The sequence below is a fragment of the Heloderma suspectum genome, chromosome 1, assembly GCF_057233095.1.
Source record: "Heloderma suspectum isolate Gila_16-S chromosome 1, 16-S_ref, whole genome shotgun sequence".
Classification (NCBI taxonomy): Eukaryota; Metazoa; Chordata; class Lepidosauria; order Squamata; family Helodermatidae; genus Heloderma; species Heloderma suspectum.
In genome coordinates, this window is record NC_139458.1 from 165,238,678 (window position 1) to 165,265,720 (window position 27,043).

Below are 27,043 nucleotides of genomic sequence, written 5' to 3' on the forward strand. Positions count from 1 at the left end.
CCAGTCATCTGGCACTTCCCCCGTCCTCCATGATTTCTCAAAGAGAATAGACAGTGGTTCTGAGAGTTCTTCTGCCAGTTCCTTTATGACTCTAGGATGCAGTTCATCTGGCCCTGGAGATGTGAACTCATTCAAAGTAATGAGGTGTTCCTTGACCATATGCCTATCGATCACAAGCTGCAATCCTGCCCCTTCAGCCTGTACTTCGCCTTTGCCAGGGGGGTCATAGACCCTCTTTTGGGAGAAGACTGAGCCAAAGTAGGAATTGAGCACCTCTGCCTTTTCTTTGTCATCTGTTATCATTTTGCCATCCTTATTTAATAGCTGAACCACCATTTCTTTCCTCTGCCTTTTACTATGCACGTAGCTGAAGAAAGCCTTTTGTTGTTTTTAACATCCCTTGCTAACCTCAGCTCATTCTCAGCTTTAGCCTTCCTGACGCCATCCCTGCAATTCTGTGCTATCTGCCTGTACTCTTCCTTTGTTACTTGGCCTTCTTTCCACTTCCTATATGTGTCCTTTTTTGTTTTCAGGTCATCCCTAAGCTTTTTGTGAAGCCACATTGGCTTCTTCTGTTGTCTTCCACCTTTTCTTCTTGTTGGAATTGCTTGTGATTGTGCCTTGAGAATTTCCTTTTTTAAAAGCTCCCACCCATCTTGGACTCCTTTTCTCGCTAGCATCGCTTGCCATGGGACCTTACTGATCATTGTTCTGAGTTTATGAAAATGAGCTTTCCTAAAATCCAGGGTAGCATCTCAAAGCCTATTTTTTATTAAGACATTCTGAAATCTTCTGAAGACATTAAAGCTTCTGAAGACATTATGCCAGTGATCAAGGAAAATGAGTAAGTGCCAGATGTTTAGGATTTGGGTTGGAACATGAAAAATTAAGATATTCTTTTTTCCTTTTCTCCATGTAAATCTGTACTTAGTGTTCACATTTGACAAATAAGAAACTAGGTTTGAGAACAAGTAACTTGCCCAAGTCCAACTATGGTTGTGTCAAGGTTTCTGAACCCACCTCTTTCATTTCCATGTCCATCTTTTTGTTTACTGAACCACACAGTCTCTGTTTTATATACACATGTATATTTGATAGTTCGCTATTGTGAGCCACCACAAAAATATATTTCTTATTAAATCTAAATAGCATAATGCCACAAGCTTTAAGTACTTTTTGTCATCTCTTTGATTTTATGCTTTTTTGAAGCCTTTTAGCAGCATTAGATTATAGCAGCGTTCTATGTGTTTAGATTCATTATAGTGATTTCAGGAAAAGTCAGCAAATGTGCTTGATCAAATGCTCACTGACATAAAACTCCTACCAGAATCTCTGGTACTCAGCTGCAAAGTAATTTTACAGATGTCATCCTGGCCCAGACAGGTAATAGGGATGGTACTTAGTATTGTCAAAATACGCTCCTTGCCATCCTCAGCAATTTGCAAGGACTCGGGCACAAACTGCAAATAAAGACAGATGATCAGTCTTAGCCTGTGTTCATATTAAGCCCTGACCTGTTTTGATGGCAAATGGCATCTATTTAATGCAGAGATATATTTTCCGTTTTTGCTGTTTGGAAGGGGGCTGCAGTTCCCAAGCTTTGAGGATGTGAACAGAAACCCACAGGCATGTGGATGAGGAAGCTTCCCTGAAGAAGCTGTGCACAGGCCGTAATCAGAAACATTGCAGTGGAACCCCAAGGGACAGAATAATTGCAGAGCTGAGAGTAGTCCAATATGGTTAAATTTGTTTGATTCATTACTTATTAATAAAATAAACATTATAATTAAAAAATAAGTCCTAGTGCCTGTCAGTCATTATTATTGTATTTGTGAGAACAGAAGCATGAGCCAGATTTCTTCCGAAAACTCAAGTATCTGTTATTGTAACTTATGGGGGAAACCTTGGGGGAAAAAGACTTGGATTAATGGGAAAGAAACAAGTAATTGCAAGTTAACTGAGAATTGTCCCTTGGTACTGGTCCATCTAAATACAAGTTTGTTTGGGCCCCAAGTCTCCACATGCCCAATGACTCAAACAAGTTTCTGCTCCAAAGTGAAACTGCAAAAGTGGAAAGTTCACTCACATGGCCTGCTCATGCTGAGGTTTTCTGGGCTTGCCTCTTAACATGGCAGTACACAACCATTATCTCAATGTAGGGATGTCAGAGAATTCCGCGATGGATCTCGGTGAGGCCAAATGCCAGTGCATTTGGCCCTCCGAAATACATCGCAGAATGAAGCCCCCGTCCCCCAACCCACGAAAGGTGCACGGGATGAAGTCCCTGCCGCCCCCAACCCACAAAAGGCACGCGAAATGGAGCACTTAACTGCTCCCGTCCGCGCTGCTTTGCGAATGGCGGCCGTCCTGCGGCCGCCATTCACTTCCTTTCATAGCCGTGGTAGGCTATGTAAATACTTACGTAGCCTATCATGGCTAATGCAGGGATGCCATTTGCGTCCCTGCAGAGGCTGTGATAGGTTACATAAGTATTTACATAGCCTATCACGGCAGGGGGAAAAAAACCCAGCGTACGCAAATGGCGGTAGCCACCGCCATTTGCGTACGCTGGGTTTTCCCCCCCCTGCCGTGATAGGCTATGTAAATATTTACGTACCCTATCATGGCTAAATACAGGGATGCAAATGGCGGCGGCTATGACAGCCGCCATTTGCGTCCCTGCAGGGCTGCCCAGAGGCTGGATGTCCGGCTGCAGGCGGCCGGAGCCGGCCGGCGGCTCTGCGGCTTGGCTGCGGAGCGGAGCCAGCCAGGCAGGATTCCAGGGGGGAGGACCGGATCGCCTCCCCCCCCTTGAGGATTCCAGGGGGAGGGACGGAGCACCTCCCCCCCAGCGGAAACAGAACGGAACGGAAGGCAAGTGTTCCATCCATCCCTATCTCAATGTCTTTACATTAATAGGCAAGAAGAACATTGGAAGGCAGTAACAAATTTCCAACAAAAACTAATCTGGGGAAGCAGATTTAAGTGCCCATGCAGAGTCTACTTTTTGAATATCAGAAAGAGCCTGGGACAGAAAATATCCCAAGAAATATATTGATTTATCCCACTGGGGTGCTTTTTTGACCAAGACAGTGTTAATGTACTGGGATAAAATAAGTGTGGGCAACATGCAGACCACAGGCTGCAAATGGTTCCTGAGACCCCTCCCTAAATGTATGGGATGCCTCAAACATACACACACACACACACACACATGGGGGAAACGGAATCTATAGCACTATAGAAAGCCAAAAGGGTCAAATTTATCTTGCAAGTAAGCTAAATTTGACCCTTTTGGCTCTCCATTGTGGTACAGATGCCATTTCCCCCACACATGTTTTTCAGGACAGACTGGAGGGGCGGGGGTCATTGGAGTGAAATTGGCTCCCAGACCTCCCAAAGTTGCTCCTCCCTGGAATAAAACATCTCCCATGGGATGAAATCTGATCTTGGGAAGCACACCTCTGAAGTCATACCCTGGAATTGGTTGTGGGACATTTTACCACTCAGAGATACACTGGAACTTTGCTTGGGAAAAACAAATGTCCCGAAGATCATAAGTCTAATTGTTATGGATCTGGAAACAGGTTAAGGATGGCTTGTTTATACCTATTGATAAGCTGATTTTACAGCATCAGAATCTCTATCATTATTGGAAGCACTTCTTGAGGTTGGTCAAGGAAAGTGACCCACGATCCATGCCTATAAATAGTTGTTATTGGTGAATAAATATGATATACAGGGTTTTAAGTAGGAGTGGAATAGGGAATTGGATTATCTCATTTTGTCTAATCAGTGGACCAGCATTTTGGCATCTAAACCTGTTGCTTCTATGGATCTTAGGCTGCATCCTATTCAGCAAAACCTTTTGTTTTGTGTTTACTGGACACAGCAGCATCTCTTTAATAAGGGATTGTCTAATTTGGCTAATTGCTGGCAGTGCAATGCAGCTAATGCTTCTTTTAAACATACATTTTGTCAATGTCCAGTGGCTTCTTCTTTGGGAAGGAGACTATTATATAGATAAAATTTGTACTGGAAAAGTCTTTAATATTTATTTGCTGATGTATATGCTCTTTTAAATTATTTATTTGCTTCATGGAAATTAATGCGTGGTCAGCATAAATTGATTGTCCATGCCTTTTTGATAGCTAAAAGATTGATATTACAACACTGGAAGTATAAACACCCACCTCCTATAATGCAAGGGATTGAGGACCTTACAACACTTTCAATATTTGAACAGGTAGTATATGGATACTTTGAATTACTTGTTTGGATATCTGGTCTGCTTTAGTTAGGCATAATTGCTATAAAGTTTATTTTCATATATATGCATTTCAAAAGTATTTATTGCTATGGATATATACAAATCCATGTATAAAAAAACCTGAAAAAAAGAAATGCTTTTGCTTTGGCAATGTGTGCTAAAGTCAGTCACGGACGGAGGCAGGGTTTGCTGTTGTCTTTTTATCAGTCTTTACATTCCCTCCTCCTTCTCATTGCTGGGAGGGCAAGCTAACAAGATCTTGGATCACTGCCACTGCAAGATAAAGCGAAATTGCTATTTTTGTGATTCACTGAGATTTCTGCTTAGCTCTATACCATTTTGCCAGATTAGCTGCTCTAATTGCTTATTAAGTAGACATTGTCTTAATTTCTAAACATTACCTTTTGCTTCTGAACATTGTCAGTAATTACAAAATCATTTTCAGGTATAGTTGGGTAACTGTTTTTTATTTTGGATGCAGAAGGAAAAAGACCTTTTGAAAAATCCTAATAACTAACAGCATGGAACCGATTTGTTCAATGCAGTGCAGGGTTGCTAGTGAAAAAAAAAGTTAATTAAAATGCACTGGGGTGTATATTAGAATAGTTAGCCAGGCATGTGACTTGTGTGTTATTCTACTTCATATGTGCAAGTGAAAGGAAGACTTATTTATATGAACAGGTGTTCCTTATACTGAGTCTAACTGTTGATCCATCCATCTAACTCAATGTTGTCTACTCTATTGGCAGCAGCACTCCAGACAGTGTCTCAGGCAAGGTTGTTTTGTTGTTGTTGTTGTTTTTACTAATCCCTGCTACCTGAAACCCTCTGAGTGGAGATGCTAAAGCAAGGTGTGAGGGAAACCTTTGGCCCTATGGATGTTGTTGGACTACAAATCCCATCATCACTCACCACTGGTCATGCTGGCTGGGGCTGATGGGGGTTGTTTTCCAACCATATCCAGAGGGCCAAAAGTTCTCCAACCCTGTGCATGGGATTAAACCAGGAACCTTATAGAGCCTGTGTTCTAACACAAATAATGGCCCTCCTCAGGTCCCTCATTTCTCCCCAGTTCCTTCATTTTGTGGCAATGGAAGAAGAATACATAACTGGGTTATATTTTCACTGAATTACTATTACGTTCACAATGGTATGGCTCTTAAAGGTACCATATTAGAGAAGATTTAGAGCTATTACTTGTGTATCTGAAAATAATGATGGGCAACCCATAACTGGAGGTAATGATGGTATCAAGCACACCTACTTTACGGATTTTAAGGCAAAAATGTTTTTTAAATAGTTCTCCAAATTCTATTAACTTTTATCACTCTGAGCCAAATAACTTGCTACTTTGAAGGTGTCATTAGTCTTCTTTCCTTCTTTCCTTGAACATAAATCCAGGGGGCCCTATCTGGATTGGGAGTTTAGCATGGGGGGTAAGGGGTTTTAATCTTTTGCCTTCTGCTGTGGTCCCAATCTGGACTGGGTCCTTCATGCTTACTGTAAAGAAGCATGTAGCTGTTAGCTATGCCTTCAAAGTAATGTGCATCTGGGCTCTCCATCTGGTCCTAATTGAAACAATATATTGGGAGAGAAGCAGGATAGATCCTTCTCCACACAGTGCATGGGTCTGGCTTTTTGTTTGATGGTGGGGGACAGGGAAATGCTAAAGGAACATGTAATCCCACATGGACTAGAAGATGTAAAAGGATTTCCCCAGCTTTGTGGTTTTAGCAGTTTATTGTGTCCTTTCAGGGACAGGGTGTGTGTGTATGGAATTAGTTTGCAAAAGTTAGTACATACATATAAATAATGCCATCTCACCCCAACACTGTGGTTGTGATGTTAGGTTTCTAATTAAAGCATTATGTATGAGCCACAGTGATGGTTATAATGTATAACAAATTATCCCATAAAATAATAATGGTGGATTTCCCATGCATGTCCTTTGTTTTTATAGGCTTAGCTTTTGAAAAACTAATCTGGACTTCAACTTCCATAATGAGATGGGGGGGGGTTGCTCAGTTATTTATAGTGCGTTCCAAAATAAGCAAGCGAGGGGGAGAAAGAAAGGCTTGTCTGTTCAATACCTGCTCCCAAATGGACAGTCGAGGTCAGGAAATGTTTTTAGCCTGCTCAAATTTTCCATTAACATAATGGGAGGTTTGCCCCTATTTCCTGTGAAAGGTGGGTTGCACCTCTCAGAAAATTCAAAGGATCCAGATCAGGCTAATCCCACAGCAGTCTTCACAAAGATTGTCCATTTGAAGACGTAACAACTTTCATTTCACATAAAGGGTGGGAGGCACCTGCTGCAACTGTTCAGGCATTATGCCTGAATAATTCTGAGTTCACAGAACTGTGTATCTACTTAAGGTTGCATATAACTATCCCTCAGGAGGTGAATGAACATGGAACACTTTCATAATGCATTTCTCGGCACCTCGATGGTGTAGCTGTTAGTGCTTTTAGAAAGCCTGATAGAATGATGGCTAGAATGGCAGGCAATTTATTGAAACATTTTCTTCTTGGGCCCCTAGAAGCACCCTGTTTATAATCACCAAAGCCAATTTTACGGTGTGTTGTCTTGCGGAGCAAGGTAGTTAATAAAGAAATCTCCATCAAGGATATACTAGAGAAGTTTGTTAAATGAGGTGCTTTGTTGTTACCTTAATCCCAGCATAGAATCCATCACTTTCTTCAGGGAAAGACTGGTGATCAGGAGAGTCCCACCTAAAAGCTGTGACAGCGCAAAAGACCTGCAATAAATAAATCATCCATTTTACAACTTTTTCCCCCTTTTAAGTGTATAGCTTATGAAAAATGATTGAACACATTATAAAGGTTATGAAGGTTTTGTTCTGATATTATGCATTATGAAGACTGCTTTTGCAGCTCTGCCTTTCTCTTTGCTGACTGCAGACTTCCTTTGCAAAAAGGTGGCCAATGTGCCCCCCCCAAACAGGAAAAGCACAGGGTCAGACCCCCAGACACTGAAAACTCTGGTCCTAAAAAATATGCAGCTGTGCCTTTTGTATTAGGTAATACCATGCTATGAGTGGGCAAGAAGGCTGCTAAAGAAGTCCATTTGGCTTTGATCATGATAGCTGAAATTAGAACATCTGTTAGTTAAGGAGCAGAAGATTAGAGCTGCTTAACATTTTATGAAGTGGTAATGTAGTGTTTTCTACAGTTGTAGCAGTGCTACACCAATATTTTCTGCATCAAACATGTAGAGCATGAACAGCAGAAATGTATCACAAAATATTCTGGGACGATTTATACATTTATGGAAAGGTTAGTGACAAACATCTGCACGTTATGAGCTTTTCTACATGAGGCATTATTTGTGCACTCATGATTCCTCACTCACAGTTCTTTACCAGTTATTTAGGCAATGTTGTGTTCCTCCAGTTTTGCTTCTGTTTTTTAAGAGCACTTTCCCAGGTTTTTTAAGAGGGGGGGAAATGGGGTATTATTTCTGAAAGCGAAAGAAGATATATTTTCCTTTTTGTGTAATTGTGATATTCCACTATAGCACAGTGCCACCTAGAGCTTATGCACTGGAAAAGCAGGGAAGGAAAAGCTCTTTGTGTGGATCTCGGATCTGAATTCTGTGACAAGACCGAAAGTAGATACACTACAGCCTCATGTAGAAAAGCTCTATGTGTTTGCTGTGAGAAACACCACTGTAACACTCAGGACAAGTGGCAAGGGCACTAGTGAAGAATGTGCACCTACCCTTAGAACCGGCCCTGGGATTCAGGGACCTCCAGGTAGGGTGCAATCCTGGGCCCCTTCTACCCAGGCATCTGAGCGGCTCGTCCCCTTGGCAGCCATGCTTCTGACTGTCACCTTCATTTTCCTAAGATTTCATCTGCCAGAACTTCTGATTCATTGTGGATAAAAAAAGAAGTCTATTGCCAGAAAAAAAAACCTTGATAGCCAGCATGTGTTTTTTATGGCAGCAATATTTTTTATTACCCACAATGCACCAGTACTGAAATTTCTGATGCATTAAAATTTGCCAGAGGCGGGGAGAAAAGTAAGCACAACCATGATGCTAAGGGAACCAGAGTTGGGGCATGGGCAGGGTGGGCCACTCACATCCATCACCAGGGAGATAGCCCCTGGCAATTGCCCAACCAAGCTATGTGGCTTCTCTTCCCCTTTATGTACTGACTATGTGCACTTGTCCACTATGAGCACTTCATAAGTGATCAAATGCAAGAACTGCTACATATATTGTGTTACCTCTCCTTTCTGTAGAGCCCCTGTTGAAGGAAAAACACCAAGTAGGCATTACATATGGGGCAATGAATTGGAAACTATGGCAAAGATCCAAAAGAGCGGTTGAATTCGTTCAACAGGCTAAACTTTGTTTGGTCATATGTTCCTTGGACAACTGCCCTTCACAGCAGAAAATCTAGAAGATGAGAGAGTTGTAAAACCATTTCGTGATTTGTCAGGAGGTCTGCTGTTCAAAAACATCTCACAGGGTGAGCACAGCCTCCTGACATAGTTACATGCTACGTATCATCTAAAGTAGCTCTTTGGGTGATAGCTTAGGATGGGAAGGGGGAGGCCCATAAGCTGATCTTTTCCAGGGCAAAGAAATCCTGGAAATTAGTAGATGTGCTATTTGTAGTGGAAAGGTGGGATATAATGAATAATAAACCCCATCCAGAAACACACTACCTTCTTTCTTAGACCATAATCTTGGGACAATGCTTTGCAGTAGCTTAGGCTAAAAAGTAACCCATCCTAAAAACAAAAAGGTGCGTTTTATATCATATGTTGCGCTTTGATCATGAGGAGCGGTTTGCTCCATTTCACCCAATGTACAAACTCTGCCCAAGTGATAAGGCTACATATACCCACAAGGTGTATTTTTCAGAAAGCAAAGAGATCTGGCCAATTATGTTTGTTCATACGGCAGCAATACAATTGTTATCTCCAGTGAAGCAACACACGATCTGTTATTTTCCAAGATTAAACCAGGAAGCCCTCTCCCTTTGGGGGGGGGGGAGGTCCCTATACATGAACTGGTCCCTATAGCAGGCCTTTTTGTGTGTGTGGGGGGGGAGTAAAAGACAGCGACAATCTTATCTCTTTTTTCCTTTGCAAAATGAATATGCAGTCAAATACAGAGCTGCCATTTGAAACTACGGCTATCACAAAATTTGAAGGAGCAAAACATGTGAAGAATTTTGAGGGAAGCCAATAATTTTTTAAAAATAAAACTAAAAACATTTTTTTTTCCCCAGGGAACAATGTTTCTTCTAGTCCAGCCCAGGATTCTGTCTCCAGCAGAGCCAGATATACTGGAAAGCTCACAAACCAGACCTGATGGTGATACTCATTTCTTGCTTGTTTTCCCAGCATTTGGTATCATGGAGATTCTACCTCACTGTCATGTCTACTGGCCACTGATAAACCTATTTATCCAGTGTAGGCTGGTGGCTTCTATTTCGGTGGAGCTGTGAATCCATTCTGGAGTTTCAGTCAGAACTCTAAAGGAGCTATCCAAGGTGCTGAATCTATTTTGGAGATAGGGTAAGCACCTTGGATAGCTCCTTTTGCATTCTGGCTGATTCTGACTGAAACCCAGAATGGATTCACAGCCCCACTGAAATCAGAGTCAACAGCCTCCACTGTATTTGTCTAATTCATTTTTAAATGAAGCTGTTCCCTATCACCATATTTTGAAGTAGTTCATAAATTAATTATGAAGGACTTATTTTACTGCCACTACTTTCTTTGCACTCTGCACTGACTGCCAGTTCATTTCAAAGTGCTGGTTTAAACCTTTAAATCCCTAAATGGCTACGTGCCAAGTCCCCTGAAGGAGCCTCTCTTCTCATATTTACTACTTACATGGACTCTAAGTCTAAGGTCACCATCTGAGGCTTTGTTCCAGATGCCCCTGCCAGTGCCAAATAAGGTGAGGTAGGTGGTTACAAAAGAGAGGGCCTTTTTAGTGGTGGCATTCCATCTGTGGAATATCCTCCCAAGAAAGGCTTGCCTGGTGCATACATTATCATCTTTTTGGCACCAGGTGAACACATTTTGATTCTCCCAGGCATTTGAAGGACTTTTTTTTTTTAGTGTTTTAGATCTTAGCAGTCCTATTTTGCTTCTGGTTCTACCTGGGTTTTATGTGCTGTAGTTAGGGATGGCAGAGAATTCCGCCATGGACTCCAGTGAGGCTGGATTCTTTAGGCACGGGTATTCTGATCTGGATGGAGAACACAAAGGGGGGCACGATATGTGTTAAAATAACATATAGTTTGTCCCCCAGAGGTTCAGGTAGCCAGTGTGGTCTACAGGTTATAGATTTTTGGTGTAATATAGCAGGACTCTTATATTCTTATAAGAAGGAAAACATTTTTCTCTATTCACTTTTTCCGACAGTGTTCATAGTTTTAAAAACCTCTTTTTTTCCCAGCTGACAAAGTTAAACATTCCAGTGAGAAAATGTAATAAAAGAGCAATGCTGCTACTGCATTTATACAGTATAATGTAATGCTTCATGGGTTGTTTTGATTTCATTGTTGTGGTTGACATTTCAAGCAAAACATAGTTAACACAGGAGCCTCATCTGAAAACTCTGCCTTACAAACTCTTTCCAGAGATACCGTTTCAGCACATAAAGGCAACAGCTGATATTTGGGGGCAGGGGAAATTAATTTGTTGATTGATTTTGAAACAAATCCTCAGTAGCATAACATCAGTCTTGAAAATGGATAGGTATCACTAAGTTCCACTTCCTCTTTGTAATTTGTGTCACACGTTGCAAGGTGATATGAACAGATATGCACTGTATCTTTTGAACTGCAAGACTATAAGCAACGATGTGGGGCAACATACCCTTAATTCACCAGGTATGCACCTTCATCCTAAAAGAACGTCACTAAGTATATCTGCATGTAATGTATAAATTCACCTGTGGTGTTTCTGACCCCTGCCCTGCAGCTGGGGTGCAGAATCTCTTTCAGCCCGAGGGACAAATTCCAATTTGCAGTGGTGTTTGGGGCCTGCCTTCCAGTGGTGGGTGGGGCTGAAGGTAACAGAAGGTGTGGCCAAAGGCAGAAGGGGTGGACCCAATGTACCAGAAATACCAGCATATTTTATCTTAAAGCTCTCACTGCTAGTAGTTCAGCCTGAGGAGAGGCATGTCAACCTTGTTGAATGGGGGGAAACTGTTCAAAAGCTAGGAAACCACCAAATGATGGGTGATTGGGGAAAGGGGGCATGGCCATATGGGAAATTCGAGGGGGTGGATTGGGACTCCAAGAAGGCTGGATTTGGCTCCCGGGCCTGAAGTTCTACACCCCTACCCTACTACAGGATGCTTTGGCCCCTGTGTTCTAGGCAGCTGAAAGGAACCATCAAGGACACCATTTAGGGGAGGCTCCTGATATTGTCTGTCTGTCTGTCTATCATTTATTTATTTATTTATTTACTTACTTATTTATTTCTTTATTCCCTTTATATCCCACTTTTCTTCCATCATGGAACTCAGGGTGGCTAGATGTGATCCTGTGGTCTTCTCTCCAAGGACTTAGAGCTGCTTAGCTTCAGCAAGGTGGCTGCCTCACGTGCCTTCTGACCATGCCCACCTCTGTGTTTTAGAATGCACAGCACAGCTTAAATCCCCCCTCCCCGAGTCCCCGGTCCTTGATCACCATGGTCCCACTCTGAATTGGGGCCATGTGCACTTACACAAAAGTAAATAAGTCAATTTGAAAAAGGTTTAGTTTGGCCTTCTGTAAAAGCCAGCCTCCTATGTTTCTTGGGGATGAAGGAGATGCTTTCCAGTTCTTCACTATGGCTGATCCAGTGTAAGTGCTCTGAAAAATCTAGCCTCACATAAAGTACAATGGTTTTCACAACATGACAGCTCACCATGGCTTAATTTACCCACGGGGTCTGTCACATTGTGCTGGGCACCTGCAGCTGGCTTGCTGTGCTTGTTGTGTCATGCAAATCCAGGTGGCAGGGGTCGCTTGAGGATTAGACAACTCTCAGATAACCTATGGCTTGTTTTAGGGTTACTTGATGGTTGTCTAATCCTCAAACAACCCCTGCCTCCTGGGTCCACACAAACCATGGCAAAGCATGGCAAGACGGTTGCTCAGGGGTGCTATGCAAAAACGGCACCCACAGGTACCCAGTATGACACAACAGCAACTGCACGTACACTAACCCATGGTGGGGTGTCATGACGTGCAAACAGGTTCAATGTGTGTGATTTTGGAGTGTGACAATCCACAAGAATCATGAAGGTAAGTAAAATATGAACAATTCAGAAGTCTGGCACATTCAGGGCCCATTAGGCTATGTGCAAAACCCCCTCCTTTGTAACTTTTGATTTTCTTCTACTACTCAGGCGAGCATTTCCTAAAATAATCAGATATGCCCTAACCCAGCACCAGCTTGTCTGGCTAAAAGGGGGGGGGCATTGCGGGCGGGTGGGGTGACAAGACATAGGGGCCTCTGATTGGTGCACCCCAGTGACACCACCAGGCAAGGAGGGGCAGGCTGGGGTGGGTTGCCTTAAACTCAGCCCCCCTCCTAGGGATGTACGAAAGTCACTTACCTTTTCGCAGGGGTGCTTCGCGGTGGGGGGGAGGCGCTTCGCTTCTCCCTCCAAAATTCAGGCCGAGGGGGGAGGCTTCCCGCCTCGCCCGGCCGAAATTCAGGCTGGGGAGAAGCGCCCCATCCCCCTGGCCGCAAAATAAAGTGTAAAAAAAAAACACCCCGTGATAGGCTACGTAATGATTAATGTAGCCTATCACGGCTAGATTTCCAAAGTCAGCCGTGATAGGCTATGTAAATCGTTACGTAGCCTATCACGGGTGACTTTGAAAAAGAAAAAGAAAAAAGCGCGTACGCAAATGGCGGCGCTCTATGGGTGCCGCCATTTGCGTTCCTTATTTGGTCCTGGTAGTCTACATAAAGATTTACGTAAGATTTAAAATCTTTACGTAGACTACCGGGACCAAATAAGGAACGCAAATGGCGGCACCCATAAGCCATTTGCGTACGCGCTTTTTTCTTTTTCTTTTTCAAAGTCACCCGTGATAGGCTACGTAACGACTTACATAGCCTATCACGGCTGACTTTGGAAATCTAGCCGTGATAGGCTACGTTAATCGTTACATAGCCTATCACGGGGTTTTGGTTTTTTTTTTACACTTTGTAATGGCGGTGGCGGCAGCCGGTCGGAAGACTGGCTGCTGCCCCCACCCCCGATGAAAGGCCGATGAACCACCTCCGGGACCCGCCACCGGGAGGGACATTCGCCAAAGGTAAGTCCCATCCCGGGGGGGCGGGGGGACGGAGAATTTCACCGCTGATTTCGGGGGGCCAAATGCGTTGGCGCTCGCCCCCCGAAGATTTGGGGAGAAATTCTCCACCATCCCTACCCCCTCCCAATCTCAGCTCTCTGGCTCGACGCAGCTAGACAGGGCTACAGCTCCACCTGGAAACGACGAGGGACACCTGCCTGCTGGAGACCGGCTTCGTCATTGTTCCAGCCACCTGGACCCGGTGTGCAGTCAATGCGCCTAAATCATTGCCACCAGGCTCGCTTCCGCCCCTGCGCTCACAGCGGGGGAGCGCGCACTCAGGCGTGGCTCCTTCGTGGCCGGCGCCTGCCCTGCCGGCAGGAGTGCCAGCATTGGTAGCAGCGCGCGCTCAGGCGCGGCGCCTGTGGCCGCTGCCACTTCCTGGCCACAGAGGGCGCCGGCTCTTGCAGGTGGCACACCTGCCTCCTCCCTCGACTCCCTTGCTTCTCTGGCGCTGTTGGCTCAGCGCGCCTGCCGCAGCTCTGGGGCTGCCAGTGTTCGCGACAGGGGTGCACATACGTGGCGCCACCCCCTCCTTGGCTGCCCTCCTCCACTTCTCCCGGTGCTCGTTCCCCTGCAGGGGTGCCGGTGCTTGCGGTGGCGGCATGCCCGCCCACCCTTCGCCTCCTTCTCTGGCGGTTGCGGCACGCCTATGCCGCCGCGGCCCCGGACTTGCCAGCACTCGCGGCGGGCGCGCTTTCCGGGCGCTGCCCCTCGTGGCCAAGGCTTCCCGTGCGTTGCCCCTTGTGGCTGAGGCTTGCCGTGCCGGCGGGACCACTGGCGTTCATGGTGGCGGCGCACGCTCATATGCGGCGCCTGTTGCTGCCGGCATTTGCTGGCCCCGGAAGGCGCCGGCACGTACGGCGGTGGCGCGCCCACCCCCTCACTTCCTTGCTCGCCGGCAATCGCGTGGGCCCAGGCGCAGCACCTACTGATGTGGGTGCTTGCTGTGGCGGCACATGCGCCCCCCACCTCTAGCTTGCAGACAGGTGGGGGGGCCCATCCCCTGTTCTTCCCATTAAAAAAAAGGGCCGTCTGGTGCGGCTCCCATGGCCGCGGGCCCTCGCTGCATCTCTTGGGTGCAGGGGCTAGTGGCGGGCGGCAATTGCGCCCCCCTTCCTCTGCACTCACCTCTCTAGCCACTGCCGGCCGCGGAGGGCACCCCTCTTCACTGGCAGTAATGGCGGCGCTCCCAGGCCTCTCTGCCCTGGCCTTAAACTCGGATCCGCAGATCCAGAGGCCTGGGGGGTGCTGCCTGTTGCCCTGGGAGCCCAGTTATGTAGCCCTCACTGGCACCTCCTGCAGTGGGCTCTGACCCCTGCCGCATTTACTTCTTGGGGTGGCAGTTGGAGTGTTGGACTGGGACCGGGGACCTGGGCCCTTGCTTCTTTCTTGTCAATACTTGCCAAGCTTAACTCACTTTTCTACATCATGCCCCCCAAGAAGGGCCAAGGTGGAAAGAAAGTGAAGGGTGGGGCCCCCTCCCCTCCCCAAGAGTCTGCTGCCAAGGCCCGATTCCCAGTCTGATGAGGAAGCAGACCTGGTACTGGCATCAATTCTTGCTCGTCTGGAAGCAGCTGAGCATTCCTCGGGGATCCCTCCCCCGGCCAGGCCTAAGAAACCCTTGGCGGTCCAGCCCAAATGAACGCGACAGCAGACCCAACGCTCGCTACTACTTTCTATTTCAGCTCGTCTGGATACTGTTGAAGCCTCCACCTCCTCTTCCTTGGCTCTTCTGGATAGCTCACTGCCCCCGGTGGAGCTCCTCCCTTCTGCAGTCTCCTCTTCTCTGAATGCACAAGCAATAACATCCGTTTTTCCGGTCGGGGATCAGAGCACGGCCACACTAGGTTCAGGTGAGACTGCTTTGGAACCTCAATTCGCCTGGCCAGGCATGGGGCATGTCAACCCCTGGGGTTGGATACCTTGGTTTACCCCTCAGGGCTGCCCAGTCCCCCTTCTCCCGCTTCCTCCAGTCACTCCAGCCCCCGCTGTCGGTACTCCTCAGCCCATCGCCCTGGTCTCAACTCCCAGTTCAACTGCCCACGTTGCCAGCCCCCCCATTTCATTGGGGCCTGGCACCTCACTCCCCGTTATTGACACCGGCAGGAGACGCCTTCCTGTCAGCCTCGCCACCACTCCAGCCTCAGCTGCTTAACGCCGCTTGTGCCAGCGTTTGGCAGGGTCCCGCTGGTTTGGTTCAGGACCCCCTGTCTCCCCTACCACCCCCCCTACCAGCACCACAGATGACCTTGGCTGATCCGTGTGCTAACCTGGGATGAGGTTCCATGCCCACGGGTGCTACTTCCTCCCCTATTGGCTTCCACTTGACCATTGCCACCAGGGAAAAGATTTTGCAGGGAGAATTTGCAGATGTCTTCTCCCTGCTCTCTTGGGAGCCCAAGCCCAATGACAAGGATAAGAACCATGAGAGGGAACCTAATGGGAGTAAAGGTTGTAAGGTGCCATGCACCTGGGCAAACTGGCTGCCGGGCTTCTTAATTTACGCTGGCATCCTCTAACAGAGATTTCCCGAGAGGGCTTGAGTCCTCACCAAGTATCTCAACATAATATACAGGGCTTACATGGAATATGAAGGGAGCGCTTGGCTGGCCTATGATGAGGCCTTCCGCCGGAGGGCCGCCATTGACCCTTCCATGCGCTGGGATCTGAAGGACCAGGACCTTTGGCTCCAATTCATGACCCCTTCCAGGCCGGGCTTCGGCCCCAGATCCAACAGCGGCCACATTCTTGCCAAGCTGTCGCCCACAATGGCCTCCAGGCCTATTGCGGGTCCAGGGGTTCAACACCGCTGGCTGTGCTGGGAGTTCAGCTCCAAAGGTTCCTGCTCCCGAAACCCATTCCGTTTCCGGCATGAATACCCCCTTTGCGGTGGTCAGCACTCCTGCTCCTCATGCCCATGGGCCAGAGGTTGGAGAGGCCCCCCAAGGGATGGCCATGGCGGCAGAAAACAGGGCCCCAGCCCAGTTAAGATCCTCACACTCCTTCAACTTTTAGGGTGTTACCCAAACCGGAGGGCCCGCAATCTACTTGGAACGTGGCATCACACTGGGTTTTAGGATCCCCTTCATGGGTCCGCGCAGGCCATGTATGACTGGTAACCACCAGTCTGTTCTTAGCATGTGGCACTTGGTTCAAGATAAAATCAACAAGGAAGTTCTTTCGGGTCGAGTCATCGGCCCCTTTTCTACATCCCCACTACCCAACCTTCGGATTTACCCTTTGGGAATTGTCCCCAAGAAATTGCCCGGTGAGTTCAGGTTAATTCACGATCTCTCCTCCCCAAAGGCCGGTCTGTCAACAATGAGATCCCAGATTCCCTATGTTCTGTGCGTTATAGTTCCTTTGATACTGCGGTAGCCATGATAAGAGCCCTTGGTCGCGGGGCATTGATGGGCAAGTGTGATATCAAATCCGCTTTTCGCATTTTGCCAATTAATCCCCTGGACTTCGATTTGTTGGGATTCTCCTTCTAGGACAAATTTTACATCAACCTCGCCCTTCCCATGGGATGCTCCATCTCTTGCGCCTTGTTTGAAATGTTCAGTACCTTTCTGGAATGGGCCGTAAGGGATAGGATGGGCTCCGGCAATGTGGTCCATTATTTGGATGACTTCTTGTTTGCTGGACCTGGGGGCGGCAGTCAATGCTCTGGCTTAATCAGGGCATTTGTATCCCTTTCCTCGGACTTGGGTGTCCCTTTGGCACACGAGAAGACAAAGGGCCCAGCTGTTACTTTGACATTCTTAGGGATCGAGCTCGATACCCTCACACAGTGTTCTCTTCTCCCTCACGATAAACTGCTGGTCCTTAGGGAGAAGCTCCAGACCATCCTGCACCTTTGTAAAGTCTCCCTTAGAGTCCTCCAAGAAGTCGTGGGGCATTTGAACTTTGCTTGTAGGGTGGTGGCCCCCGGCCACGCCTTCCTGCGATGGCTCTGCTGGTAGGGATGGTGGAGAATTTCTCCCCGAAACTTCGGGGGGCCGAGCGCCAACATGTTCAGGCCCCCTGAACAAGTTTCGGGGAGAAATCCTCCGAACCCCCCCGCACCCCCCCCCGGGACGGGACTTACCTTTGCCGAATGTCCCTCCCAGCGGTGGGTCCGGCCAGCGGTTCGGCAGGTGTTCGTGCGGGGCGGGAGAGGCAGCCGGTCTTTCGACCGGCTGCCGCCGCCGCCATTCCAAGAAAAGAAAAAAAACCAAAAACGCCCCCGTGATAGGCTACGTGACGATTAACGTAGCCTATCATGGCTAGATTTGCAAAGTCAGCTGTGATAGGCTACGTTAATCGTCACGTAGCCTATCATGGGTGACTTAAAAAAAAAAAAGCGCGTACGGATAATGGTGGCCCCCATAGGGAGCCGCCATTCGCATTCCTTATTTGGTCGCTGTAGTCTACGTAAAGATTTACGTAGACTATGGCAACCAAATAAGGAACGCGAATGGTGGCTCCCTATGGGGGCCGCCATTAGCGTATGCACTTTTTTTTTTTTTTAAGTCACCCGTGATTGGGTACGTGACGATTAACGTAGCCTATCACGTCTGACTTTGCAGATCTAGCCGTGATAGGCTACGTTAATCATCACGTAGCCTATCACGGGGGCGGGTTTTTTTTAAAAAAAAAACTTTCGAGTTCGCGGCCGGGCGAGGCGGGAAGCCTCCTCCCCGGCCTGAATTTCGGCCGGGGCGAGGCAGGAAGCCTCCCCCCGGCCTGAATTTCGGCCGGGGCGAGGCAGGAAGCCTCCCCCCGGCCTGAATTTCGGCCGGGGCGAGGCGGGAAGCCTCCCCCCCAGCCTGAACTTCGCGGGGGGAGCAGCGAAGCGCCTCCCCCCCACCGCGAACAAGCTTCGACGACAGGTAAGTGACTTTCGTCCACCCCTATCTGCTGGGCAATGCAGGATCTTCAACTTCCGCATCATCGCACCAGAGTCACCTCCACCATTCGCATGGACCTGCAGGTATGGCTTAAATTCCTGAGGGATTTTAATGGCATCTCCTTCTGGAGACGCGAGTTGCTTCTCCGAGCTGACCTGCAGATTCATTCTGACGCTGCCAGCACCTTCAGTTTTGGTCTAATATGGCAAGAGCGGTGGTGCCTGGGCCAGTGGCCAGAAAGCTGGGCCACTGCCGCTATTTGTCAGGACCTCACCTTCCTGGAATTCTTCCCCATTTACGTGGCTGTGCACATTTGGGTGGACCTGATGGCCAATTCCGTCGCCCCCTTTTTGGTGCGACAACATGGCCATTGTGCACGTCTTTAATACATTATCCTCCAGAAACCAGAGGGTCATGGTTTTAGTTAGAGCATTTATCCTCCAATGCCAACGCTACAACACCTGGTTCCGTGCCCGCCATGTGCCGGGTCTGGGAAACCCTGTTGCCGATGCTTTGTCACAAAACCAGATCAACAGGTTCTGTGCGTTGGCTCCATGGGCGCGTCCGCTACCAGACCCCATGCCAGCCGAATTGTGGGAGATTGGTGTTCTCAAGTCGAACACGCTATCCTGAACTCTATAGCCCCCAGCACTAGAGCCGCCTACAGGAGTGGACTTCAGCTGCAGGACTCGTGGCCCTTACCTGTGGACCATGTGTTACAATTCTGCGAGCCTCTGCATAACAAGGGGCTTCCGCTAGGACCATTACAGGGTAGCTCGCCTCTTTGGCCTTCTGGGCCAAGGTGCGAGGGGTGGAGGATTCCACCTCAGATTTCCGAGTTAGGAAGGCTGTTCAAGGCTGGGCTCAGATGTCTCCTGCCCCGCCAGATTCCAGGCACCCTTTGTCTCCAGTTATCCTTCTAGGGCTCTGGGGATTGTGGCCCTCCATTTGCTCTTCTTCATATGAAGCCTCACTCTTTCATGCAGCTTTAACAGCCTTCTTTGGGGCCCTTAGGATTTCGGAACTGGTCTGGGCTTCCAAATCTGACTCCACCGGGAGGGCCTTAAGGTACTCCGATGTCCAGGTCTATCCCTACCGGATCCACCTCCGTATTCGATGGTCAAAAACCGACCAGTCTGGCAAGGGAGCATTGGTGACCCTTAGCCGGGCCCAGGCTGAGGAGTTATGCCCTGTCAGGGCTGTGCAAGTTTTCCTGGGACACCGCGGGGTGAGTGAGGGTCCCCTATTCTGCCATAATGATGGTTCACCATTGACAAAGTTCCAATTCTGGGCAGTCACTAAGTCAGCCTTCTCCACACTAGGTTTGGGGCATAATCATTTTGGGACCCACTTTTTCCACATTGGGGCGGCCTCTACGGCAGCTGCCATAGGTTTTTCATCCAAACAAGTGAGGGCTGTAGGGAGATGGCGCTCCAGGGCCTTCCGGTCTTACATTCGCAAGTTGCCTGATGCTTTATGATGCTTCTCTTCGCCTTCCCCAATGTTTTATTCTTTAGATGGGATTCGACCTACGCTGGTATGGGTGCTCATTTGTGGGCACAGTATGGTTTTTTGGGCTGCTCGCAGAGCTTCTACGTTGGCCTTTGGATCCTGGCTGCCGTTTCCCCAACATACAATGGCTTGGCTGACGGGGTATGCGATGGGACTCACTCCTTCCCACCCTGTTTCATTGCGGTTTGGTCAGTTTCCCTCCACAGGTCCTGGTATTGCACCTGGGAGGGAACGACCTGGGCTGCAAGCCTGGAAAAGGCTTGGTCGAGCAGGCGTTGGTTGATTTGCAGACGATCCGACATCACTGGCCGGGGGTGACCATACTGTGGTCCTCAATGCTCCCGAGAATCACATGGAGGGCGCAGAGTAATGCTGCCATGGAACGGGCCCGGCGAAAGGTGAACAGAGAACTGGAACGTGGGCTGTCAGAACATGGAGACAGGTGCATCACCCACCAGGGAATTCTGTGGACAAGGAGGGAGCTTTACAGGCAGGACGGTGTCCACCTGTTGGACATAGGCAACGACATATTTTTGGCCGATCTGCAAAGGGGCCTGCGGGAAGTTCTTCTGCACAGGTGGGGGGAGTTTCACAAGCAATAGACTTGTGACCCCTGTGGTGGCTAGGACAGGCAAAACATGAAAGGGAGTAGGGATGGTGTGCATGCAGAGGCACCTTATGGTGACAGGTGATGCCTGAGGCCCCCCGAATGGGTTATGCGGCTCAGCGGGGGGATAAGGGTTGCCTGGGAGACCAACCCTACTCACTCACCCAGGTGTTGTGCGGCACTGGGAGGGGGTGACACTGGAAGGTCCACCTCCCCCAGAAGGGGCAGTCCGGAGGGATGGCGAGATCACCACCATCCCTCAGGCTGGGAATGTTTTCGCCCAAGAAGTGCCAGCTAGCCGCTGACACAGTTAGATGCCCATCCTAGTTACCCCTTTGCAGGTATTTCAATAAACGTGGCCCAATTTTCAACCCAAGCTTGTTGTCTGCATCTTCTTTAACCCATCTCCACTCACAAATGCCCTAACCCGGTGCCAGCTTGTCTGGCTAAAAGGGGGGGGGCACTGCAGGAGGGTGGGTTGACAAGTCGTAGGGGCCTCTGATTGGTGCACCGCAGTGGCACCACCAGACAAGGAGGGGCAGGCTGGGTTTTCTTAAACTCAGCCCCCCTCCCAATCTCAGCTCTCTGGCTCGACGCAGCTTCCTCCCACCCTCCCCTAAGCAGTGTGGGTTCCTTGCCGGTTGCCCCTTTGGGAGCCAAGTAGGAATTTTTTGGTTCACAGTTCGATTGGCCTACTTACTGTGAGTCTTTTTCACCTCCATCTAGGGATGGGGGAGGCCAAATGCCAATGCATTCGGCCCCCCGAAATTGGCGGTGAAATTCTCCGCCCCCCCTGCCCCCTCCCTGGGATGGGACTTACCTCCCTCGAATGTCCCTCTCAGCGGCAGGTCCCGGCGGCGGTTCGGCAGCATTTCGGCAGGGGCGGGGGCGGTGGCCGGTCTTCCGACCGGCTGCCGCCGCCACCATTACAAAGTGAATGTAAAAAAACAACAACACACACACGTGATAGGCTACGTAACGATTTATGTAGCCTATCACAGCTAGATTTCCAAAGTCAGGTGTGATAGGCTACGTAAATCGTTACGTAGCCTATCACGGGTGACTTTGAAAAAAGAAAAAAAAAAGCGCATATGCAAATGGCGGCGCCCATGGGCGCCGCCATTTGCATTCCTTATTTGGACAGGGGTAGTCTTGGGCAGGGGTAGTCTAGGGCTATTTGCGTTGCCCTTATTTTTGCCGTAGTCTACATAAATCTTTACGTAGACTACCCGGGCCCAAATAAGGAATGCAAATGGCGGCACCCATGGGCGCCGCCATTTGCATATGCACTTTTTTTTTTTCCAAAGTCACCCGTGATAGGCTACATAACGATTTACGTAGCCTATCATGGCTGACTTTGGAAATCTAGCCGTGATAGGCTACGTAAATCGTTACGTAGCCTACGTGTGTGTGTTGTTTTTTTTACATTCACTTTTTTATTTCACAGCTAGGGATATGGGGTGCTTCTCCCCGGCCTGAATTTCGGCCGGGCGAGGCGGAGCGCCTCCCCCCCCCAGCCTGAACTTTGGGGGGAGAACCGAAGGGCCTCCCCCCCACCGCGAAGCAAGCTGCGGGACCAGGTAAGTGTAGGGGTGCACGAAAGTCACTTACCTGGTCTCGCAGCTTGCTTCGCAGTGGGGGGGAGGCGCTTCGCTGCTCCCCCCGAAGTTCAGGCCGGGGGGGGAGGCTTCCCGCCTCACCCGGCTGAAATTGAGGCTGGGGAGGAGGCGCCTCGCCTCGCCCGGCCGCGAAATAAAAAGTAAAAAAAAACACGCCCCCGTGATAGGCTACGTGACTATTTACGTAGCCTATCACGGCTAGATCTGCAAAGTCAGCCATGATAGGCTACGTTAATCGTCATGTAGCCTATCACGGGTGACTTAAAAAAAAAAAAGCGCATATGCAAATGGCGGCCCCCATAGGGAGCTGCCATTCGCGTTCCTTATTTGGTCGCTGTAGTGTACGTAAATCTTTACGTAGACTACGGCGAATATAAGGGCAACGCAAATAGCGTTGCCCTTATTTTCTCCGTAGTCTACGTAATCTTTACGTAGACTACAGCGACCAAATAAGGAACGTGAATGGCGGCTCCCTATGGGGGCCGCCATTAGCTGTACGCGCTTTTTTTTTTTTTAAGTCACCCGTGATAGGCTACGTGACGATTTACGTAGCCTATCACAGCTGACTTTGCAAATCTAGCCATGATAGGCTACGTTAATCGTCACGTAGCCTATCACGGGGGCGTTTTTTTTTTTTTTACTTTTCTTGGAATGGCGGCGGCGGCAGCCGGTCAAAAGACCGGCTGCCGCCCCTGCCCCTGTCGAAGCCCTGCCGAACCGCCACTGCGACCCGCCACCGGGAGCGACATTCGGGAAAGGTAAGTCCCATCCCGGGAGGAGCGGGGGGCGGGGGGGGCAGAGAATTTCTCCCCAAAACTACTTCGGGGGGCCGAATACGTTGGCACTCGGCCCACCGAAGTTTCGGGGAGAAATTCTCCCCCATCCCTAGGTAAGTGACTTTCGTACATCCCTACCTATGTCACACTGTTATGCAGGTTGAGTGTGTCCTGTAAGGGAATTCGGTCTATATCATTGGTCACATTCCAGTTGGTGGCTAGGATGGGCAAAACATGAAAGGGAGTAGGGATGGTGTGCATGCAGAGACACCTTATGGAGACAGTGACGCCTGAGGCCCCCCGAACGGGTTGTGCGGCTCGGTGGGGGGATAAGGGTTGCCTGGGAGACCAACCCTACTCACTCACCCAGGTGTTGTGCGGCACCGGGTCGGGGGTGACACCGGAAGGTTTACCTCCCCCATAAGGGGCAGTCTGGAGGGATGGTGAGATCGCCGCCACCTCTCAGGCTGGGTGTGTTTTCGCCCAAGAAGTCCCAGCTAGCCGCTGACACAGTTAGATGCCCATCCTAGTTACCCCTTTGCAGGTATTTCAATAAATGTGGCCCAATTTTCAACCCAAGCTTATTGTCTGCGTCCACCTCCTCTCGCAAATGGATATTGGTCACTGATCTACAGTCCTGACAGTTTGTCTAATCATTAAGATAGTTTCCCGCATGAGTTTCTTGCCTTCAGCTGAATATTGGCTCCTGTTATGTAGCTCAGCAATCAGACTTTTCCCTCCTTTTATCATTTTACTATTTCAAGGGAGAGGGAAAAAAGAGAGAGAAAAGTACCCTGCAGCCTGTGTGAAGACAACATTGACTGACTATATGGTTGGTATTTCCCCCCCTAAAGCTTCTCAAGAAAATAAAATCCTACTTAACCCTCAGCATTTTTAAAACATTTGGCAATATATCAAAGGGGCTGGCTTCTTCAGCCTAACCACAGTAGTGAGATCCAGGAACTTGAGCATGCATAGCTACAGCAGAAGGAGCTCCACAGATGTACAATGCAGGGCTCTTGCATAGCTAGCAAGGGGCAAAAAGGGCTGTCTTACTGAATAACAGCTTTGATATGTAAATCCTGTTGTTTCAGGTGAAGCTTATGCCCATTTAAATTGGTTTGTGTTCCCTGTGATGTGAAGCAAACTTTAAAAATCAGAATGAGAGAGTTTTACAGTTTCTCCGAAACACTTCACTGCTCTTCTTATGTCCTTACCCCATGCAGTGTGTTACTTCTTGCCTAAAAGGCCATAAAATGCCCTGCATTTTTGGCATTTTCAGCACAATGAATTCTTCCTCCAAGTTAACCACAAAGATTACAGCAAAGTCAAAGTCATTTGTAATGGAGATTTAGGGATGTATGAAAATTCCGCCACAGATCTCGGATGAAATCGGTGGCAGAATGGCCTGCCCCCCCCGCCCCCCCGGACGAGACTTACCTTGGGCAAATCTTCCTGGCGGAGGTGGCGGTGGTGGCTCCGGCGGCTGGTCTTCCGACCAGCTGCCGCCGCCGCCATTTCCAGTTTAAAAACAAACAAAAAAACAAAAAAAACGTGATAGGCTACATAAAGATTTACGTAGCCTATCATGGCTAGGTTTAAAAAAAAAACCATGATAGGCTACGTAAATGTTTACGTAGCCTATCATGTCTGACTTAGAAAGCAAAAAAACAAAAAAAACACGTGCGTATGCAAATGGCGGCGCCATGGCCACCGCCATTTGCGTTCCTTATTTTGGCATGTCTTAGTCTATGTAAACATTTACGTAGACTAAGACGGTGAAAATAAGGGGGAACGCAAATAGCGTCCGCTACGCTATTTGCGTTCCCCTTATTTTCACCGTCTTAGTCTACATAAATGTTTACGTAGACTAAGACGTGCCAAAATAAGGAACGCAAATGGCAGCCGTGGCCGCCGCCATTTGCGTACGTGCGTTTTTGTTTTGTTTTTTAAGTCAGCCACGATAGGCTATGTAAACATTTACATAGCCTATCACGGCTGACTGCAGGGATGCAAACGGCGGCGGCTACAGCCACCACCATTTGCATCCCTGTTAGCCAGTGGCTGGATGTCCGGCTGCTGACGGAGCCAGCCGGCGGCTCCACAGAATCCCTGCAGAGCACAGCCGGCTGGCCAGGATTCTGGGGGGGAAGGAACGGAGCGCCTCCCCCCCGGCGAGGATTCCAGGGGGAGGGACGGAATGCCTCCCCCCCAACCATAAACATAATCCGCAAATGGTAAGTGCCTTTCGTACAGCCCTATGGAGATTATGCTTAATTCAGATAGGGTATTGTGTTTTTATTCATAATAAATGCTCAACCAATGTAAATCCCTGCTTATGGAGTCTTGATGTGAAAATTCCTTCCAAATCATCAGAAACCTTCCTAATAGCAATTGTTCTTATGTATGTAGAGTTAATGTTCTGTTGTCAAAGGCTATAATTAAAAGTGAAAACATCTCTCCTTTTGACTTAATAGTGGAAGCTAAGCAACTTTCTTATCTAAATGCAGAGATAAATCAATTTATAAGCTTGTACACTGAGCTAATTTTTATTTTTTTGCCACTGCATTTGTAAATAGTGTAACCTATCAGCAAGATGGCCACTGCCACTGGCAAACTAAAAACGAAGACACAATTTTGCATAAGCCTTTTAAAAAATGTATGCTATCTCACTGCATGAACGTTCAAATTGCTGGGCAGAGCAAAACCTGGCCAGTTTCTCTGGCACATCCTGCTTTCTTAGCATTACCCATTGCGCACACTGTGCCTGCTGAAATTTACAGATGGCTGTACCTCCAGGTATGGAATGACCTCTGTCAACATAATCTAAATAGGGCTTGGGACTGCTACGGTTTCAAATCAGATGGAATGGGCTATGTTAAGTGTTTACGTGGGGAAAGCAGCACATTCTAGATTTATTTATTAAAGCTGCAGTAGTTTCACTAACGTTTTGTTGCCGACATAGTTTCCCGAATGGCATAATTGGAACCTAATGTATGGGGAAATGTTCTTATAAACATTATGAGGAAATGGCCTTGGCTATTTAATCTAAAGAGATGCTAATAAAAGTTCAAACTCCATTGGGCCAGTAAAACTCAATGACTCCATTAAAGCTGTGAGTGTGAACAACATCTTGACAGATAATTGATATTGTGTGTGAATGATATTATCGAGGGAGTTTGAACTGCATGGGGAAGTAGTGTAGATGGATATCTGTCACTTGGAAGCAGAGTTTTCACTTTTTTCTCCCCTCTCGATTCACAGCTGTGCAGGTTTTAGAGAGGTACATTGGTAGAAGGATGAATACAGGTATCTGGGGGTTGCACTCTTAAAGGACAGAATGGTCTGACCCTGTCACTAGTTACAAGATGCCTCAGTCTGCACCACCATCAGCTAAAGCAAATGCATAGAACCGCATGGATGTAATGATCAGTTTGCAACTTAAGATGGTCAAATGGGATCTCTCCCATTACACTTGAAGTTGCATCAACCACACTTCAATGTGGATGGTGCCAAAAGGCACAAGAAGATACAGATACTGTGTGTGTGTGTGTTTGTGTTTGATGATTTAGAGTGTTCAAAGCACTTTACATACAGTATTTTGGGAGCCTCATATCAAGGCTGTAAGACAGGTCAGTATTATTATCTCACTATCTCAGGAAGGCTGTGTGTGCTGAGAATGATAGAGAGAGAATAGCTTGCCTAACATAACAGAGACAATATTCAAACTGGGGGCTTCCTGATTTGTTAAGTAATTACGCAGGAAATGTGGGTGCATGGTGTCAGCATATGTTGGGTTTATCTGTATTTTTATGATAAGCAATTGTCAAGCCACTATTATTCAGTATGGCATTATGACAAGTTTATATTTTCACTGCTACTCCACTTTGAGGGGAAAACCAGTTGGAGAGCCTTTGACATGTTTCTGTGGGTTTGAATGGGAGGCTGTCAGAGTTAAGACAAGCATCCAAGCCCTTAGCCTTTCCCCAAAAGGGGAAAACTGGAAATAGG

The 27,043-nt window shown here is 48.1% G+C and overlaps 1 protein-coding gene across 1 annotated transcript in view; it reads right to left on the reverse strand.

Annotated features, from left to right (window-relative positions):
- LOC146358384 (von Willebrand factor D and EGF domain-containing protein-like) overlaps nucleotides 1-27,043 on the reverse strand; it is a 431,792-nt gene that overhangs the window by 312,398 nt on the left and 92,351 nt on the right. Inside the window, 2 exon segments of the mRNA XM_084809588.1 lie at nucleotides 1,325-1,460; nucleotides 6,940-7,029. Of these exon segments, the coding sequence (XP_084665714.1) occupies nucleotides 1,325-1,460; nucleotides 6,940-7,029 (226 nt within the window).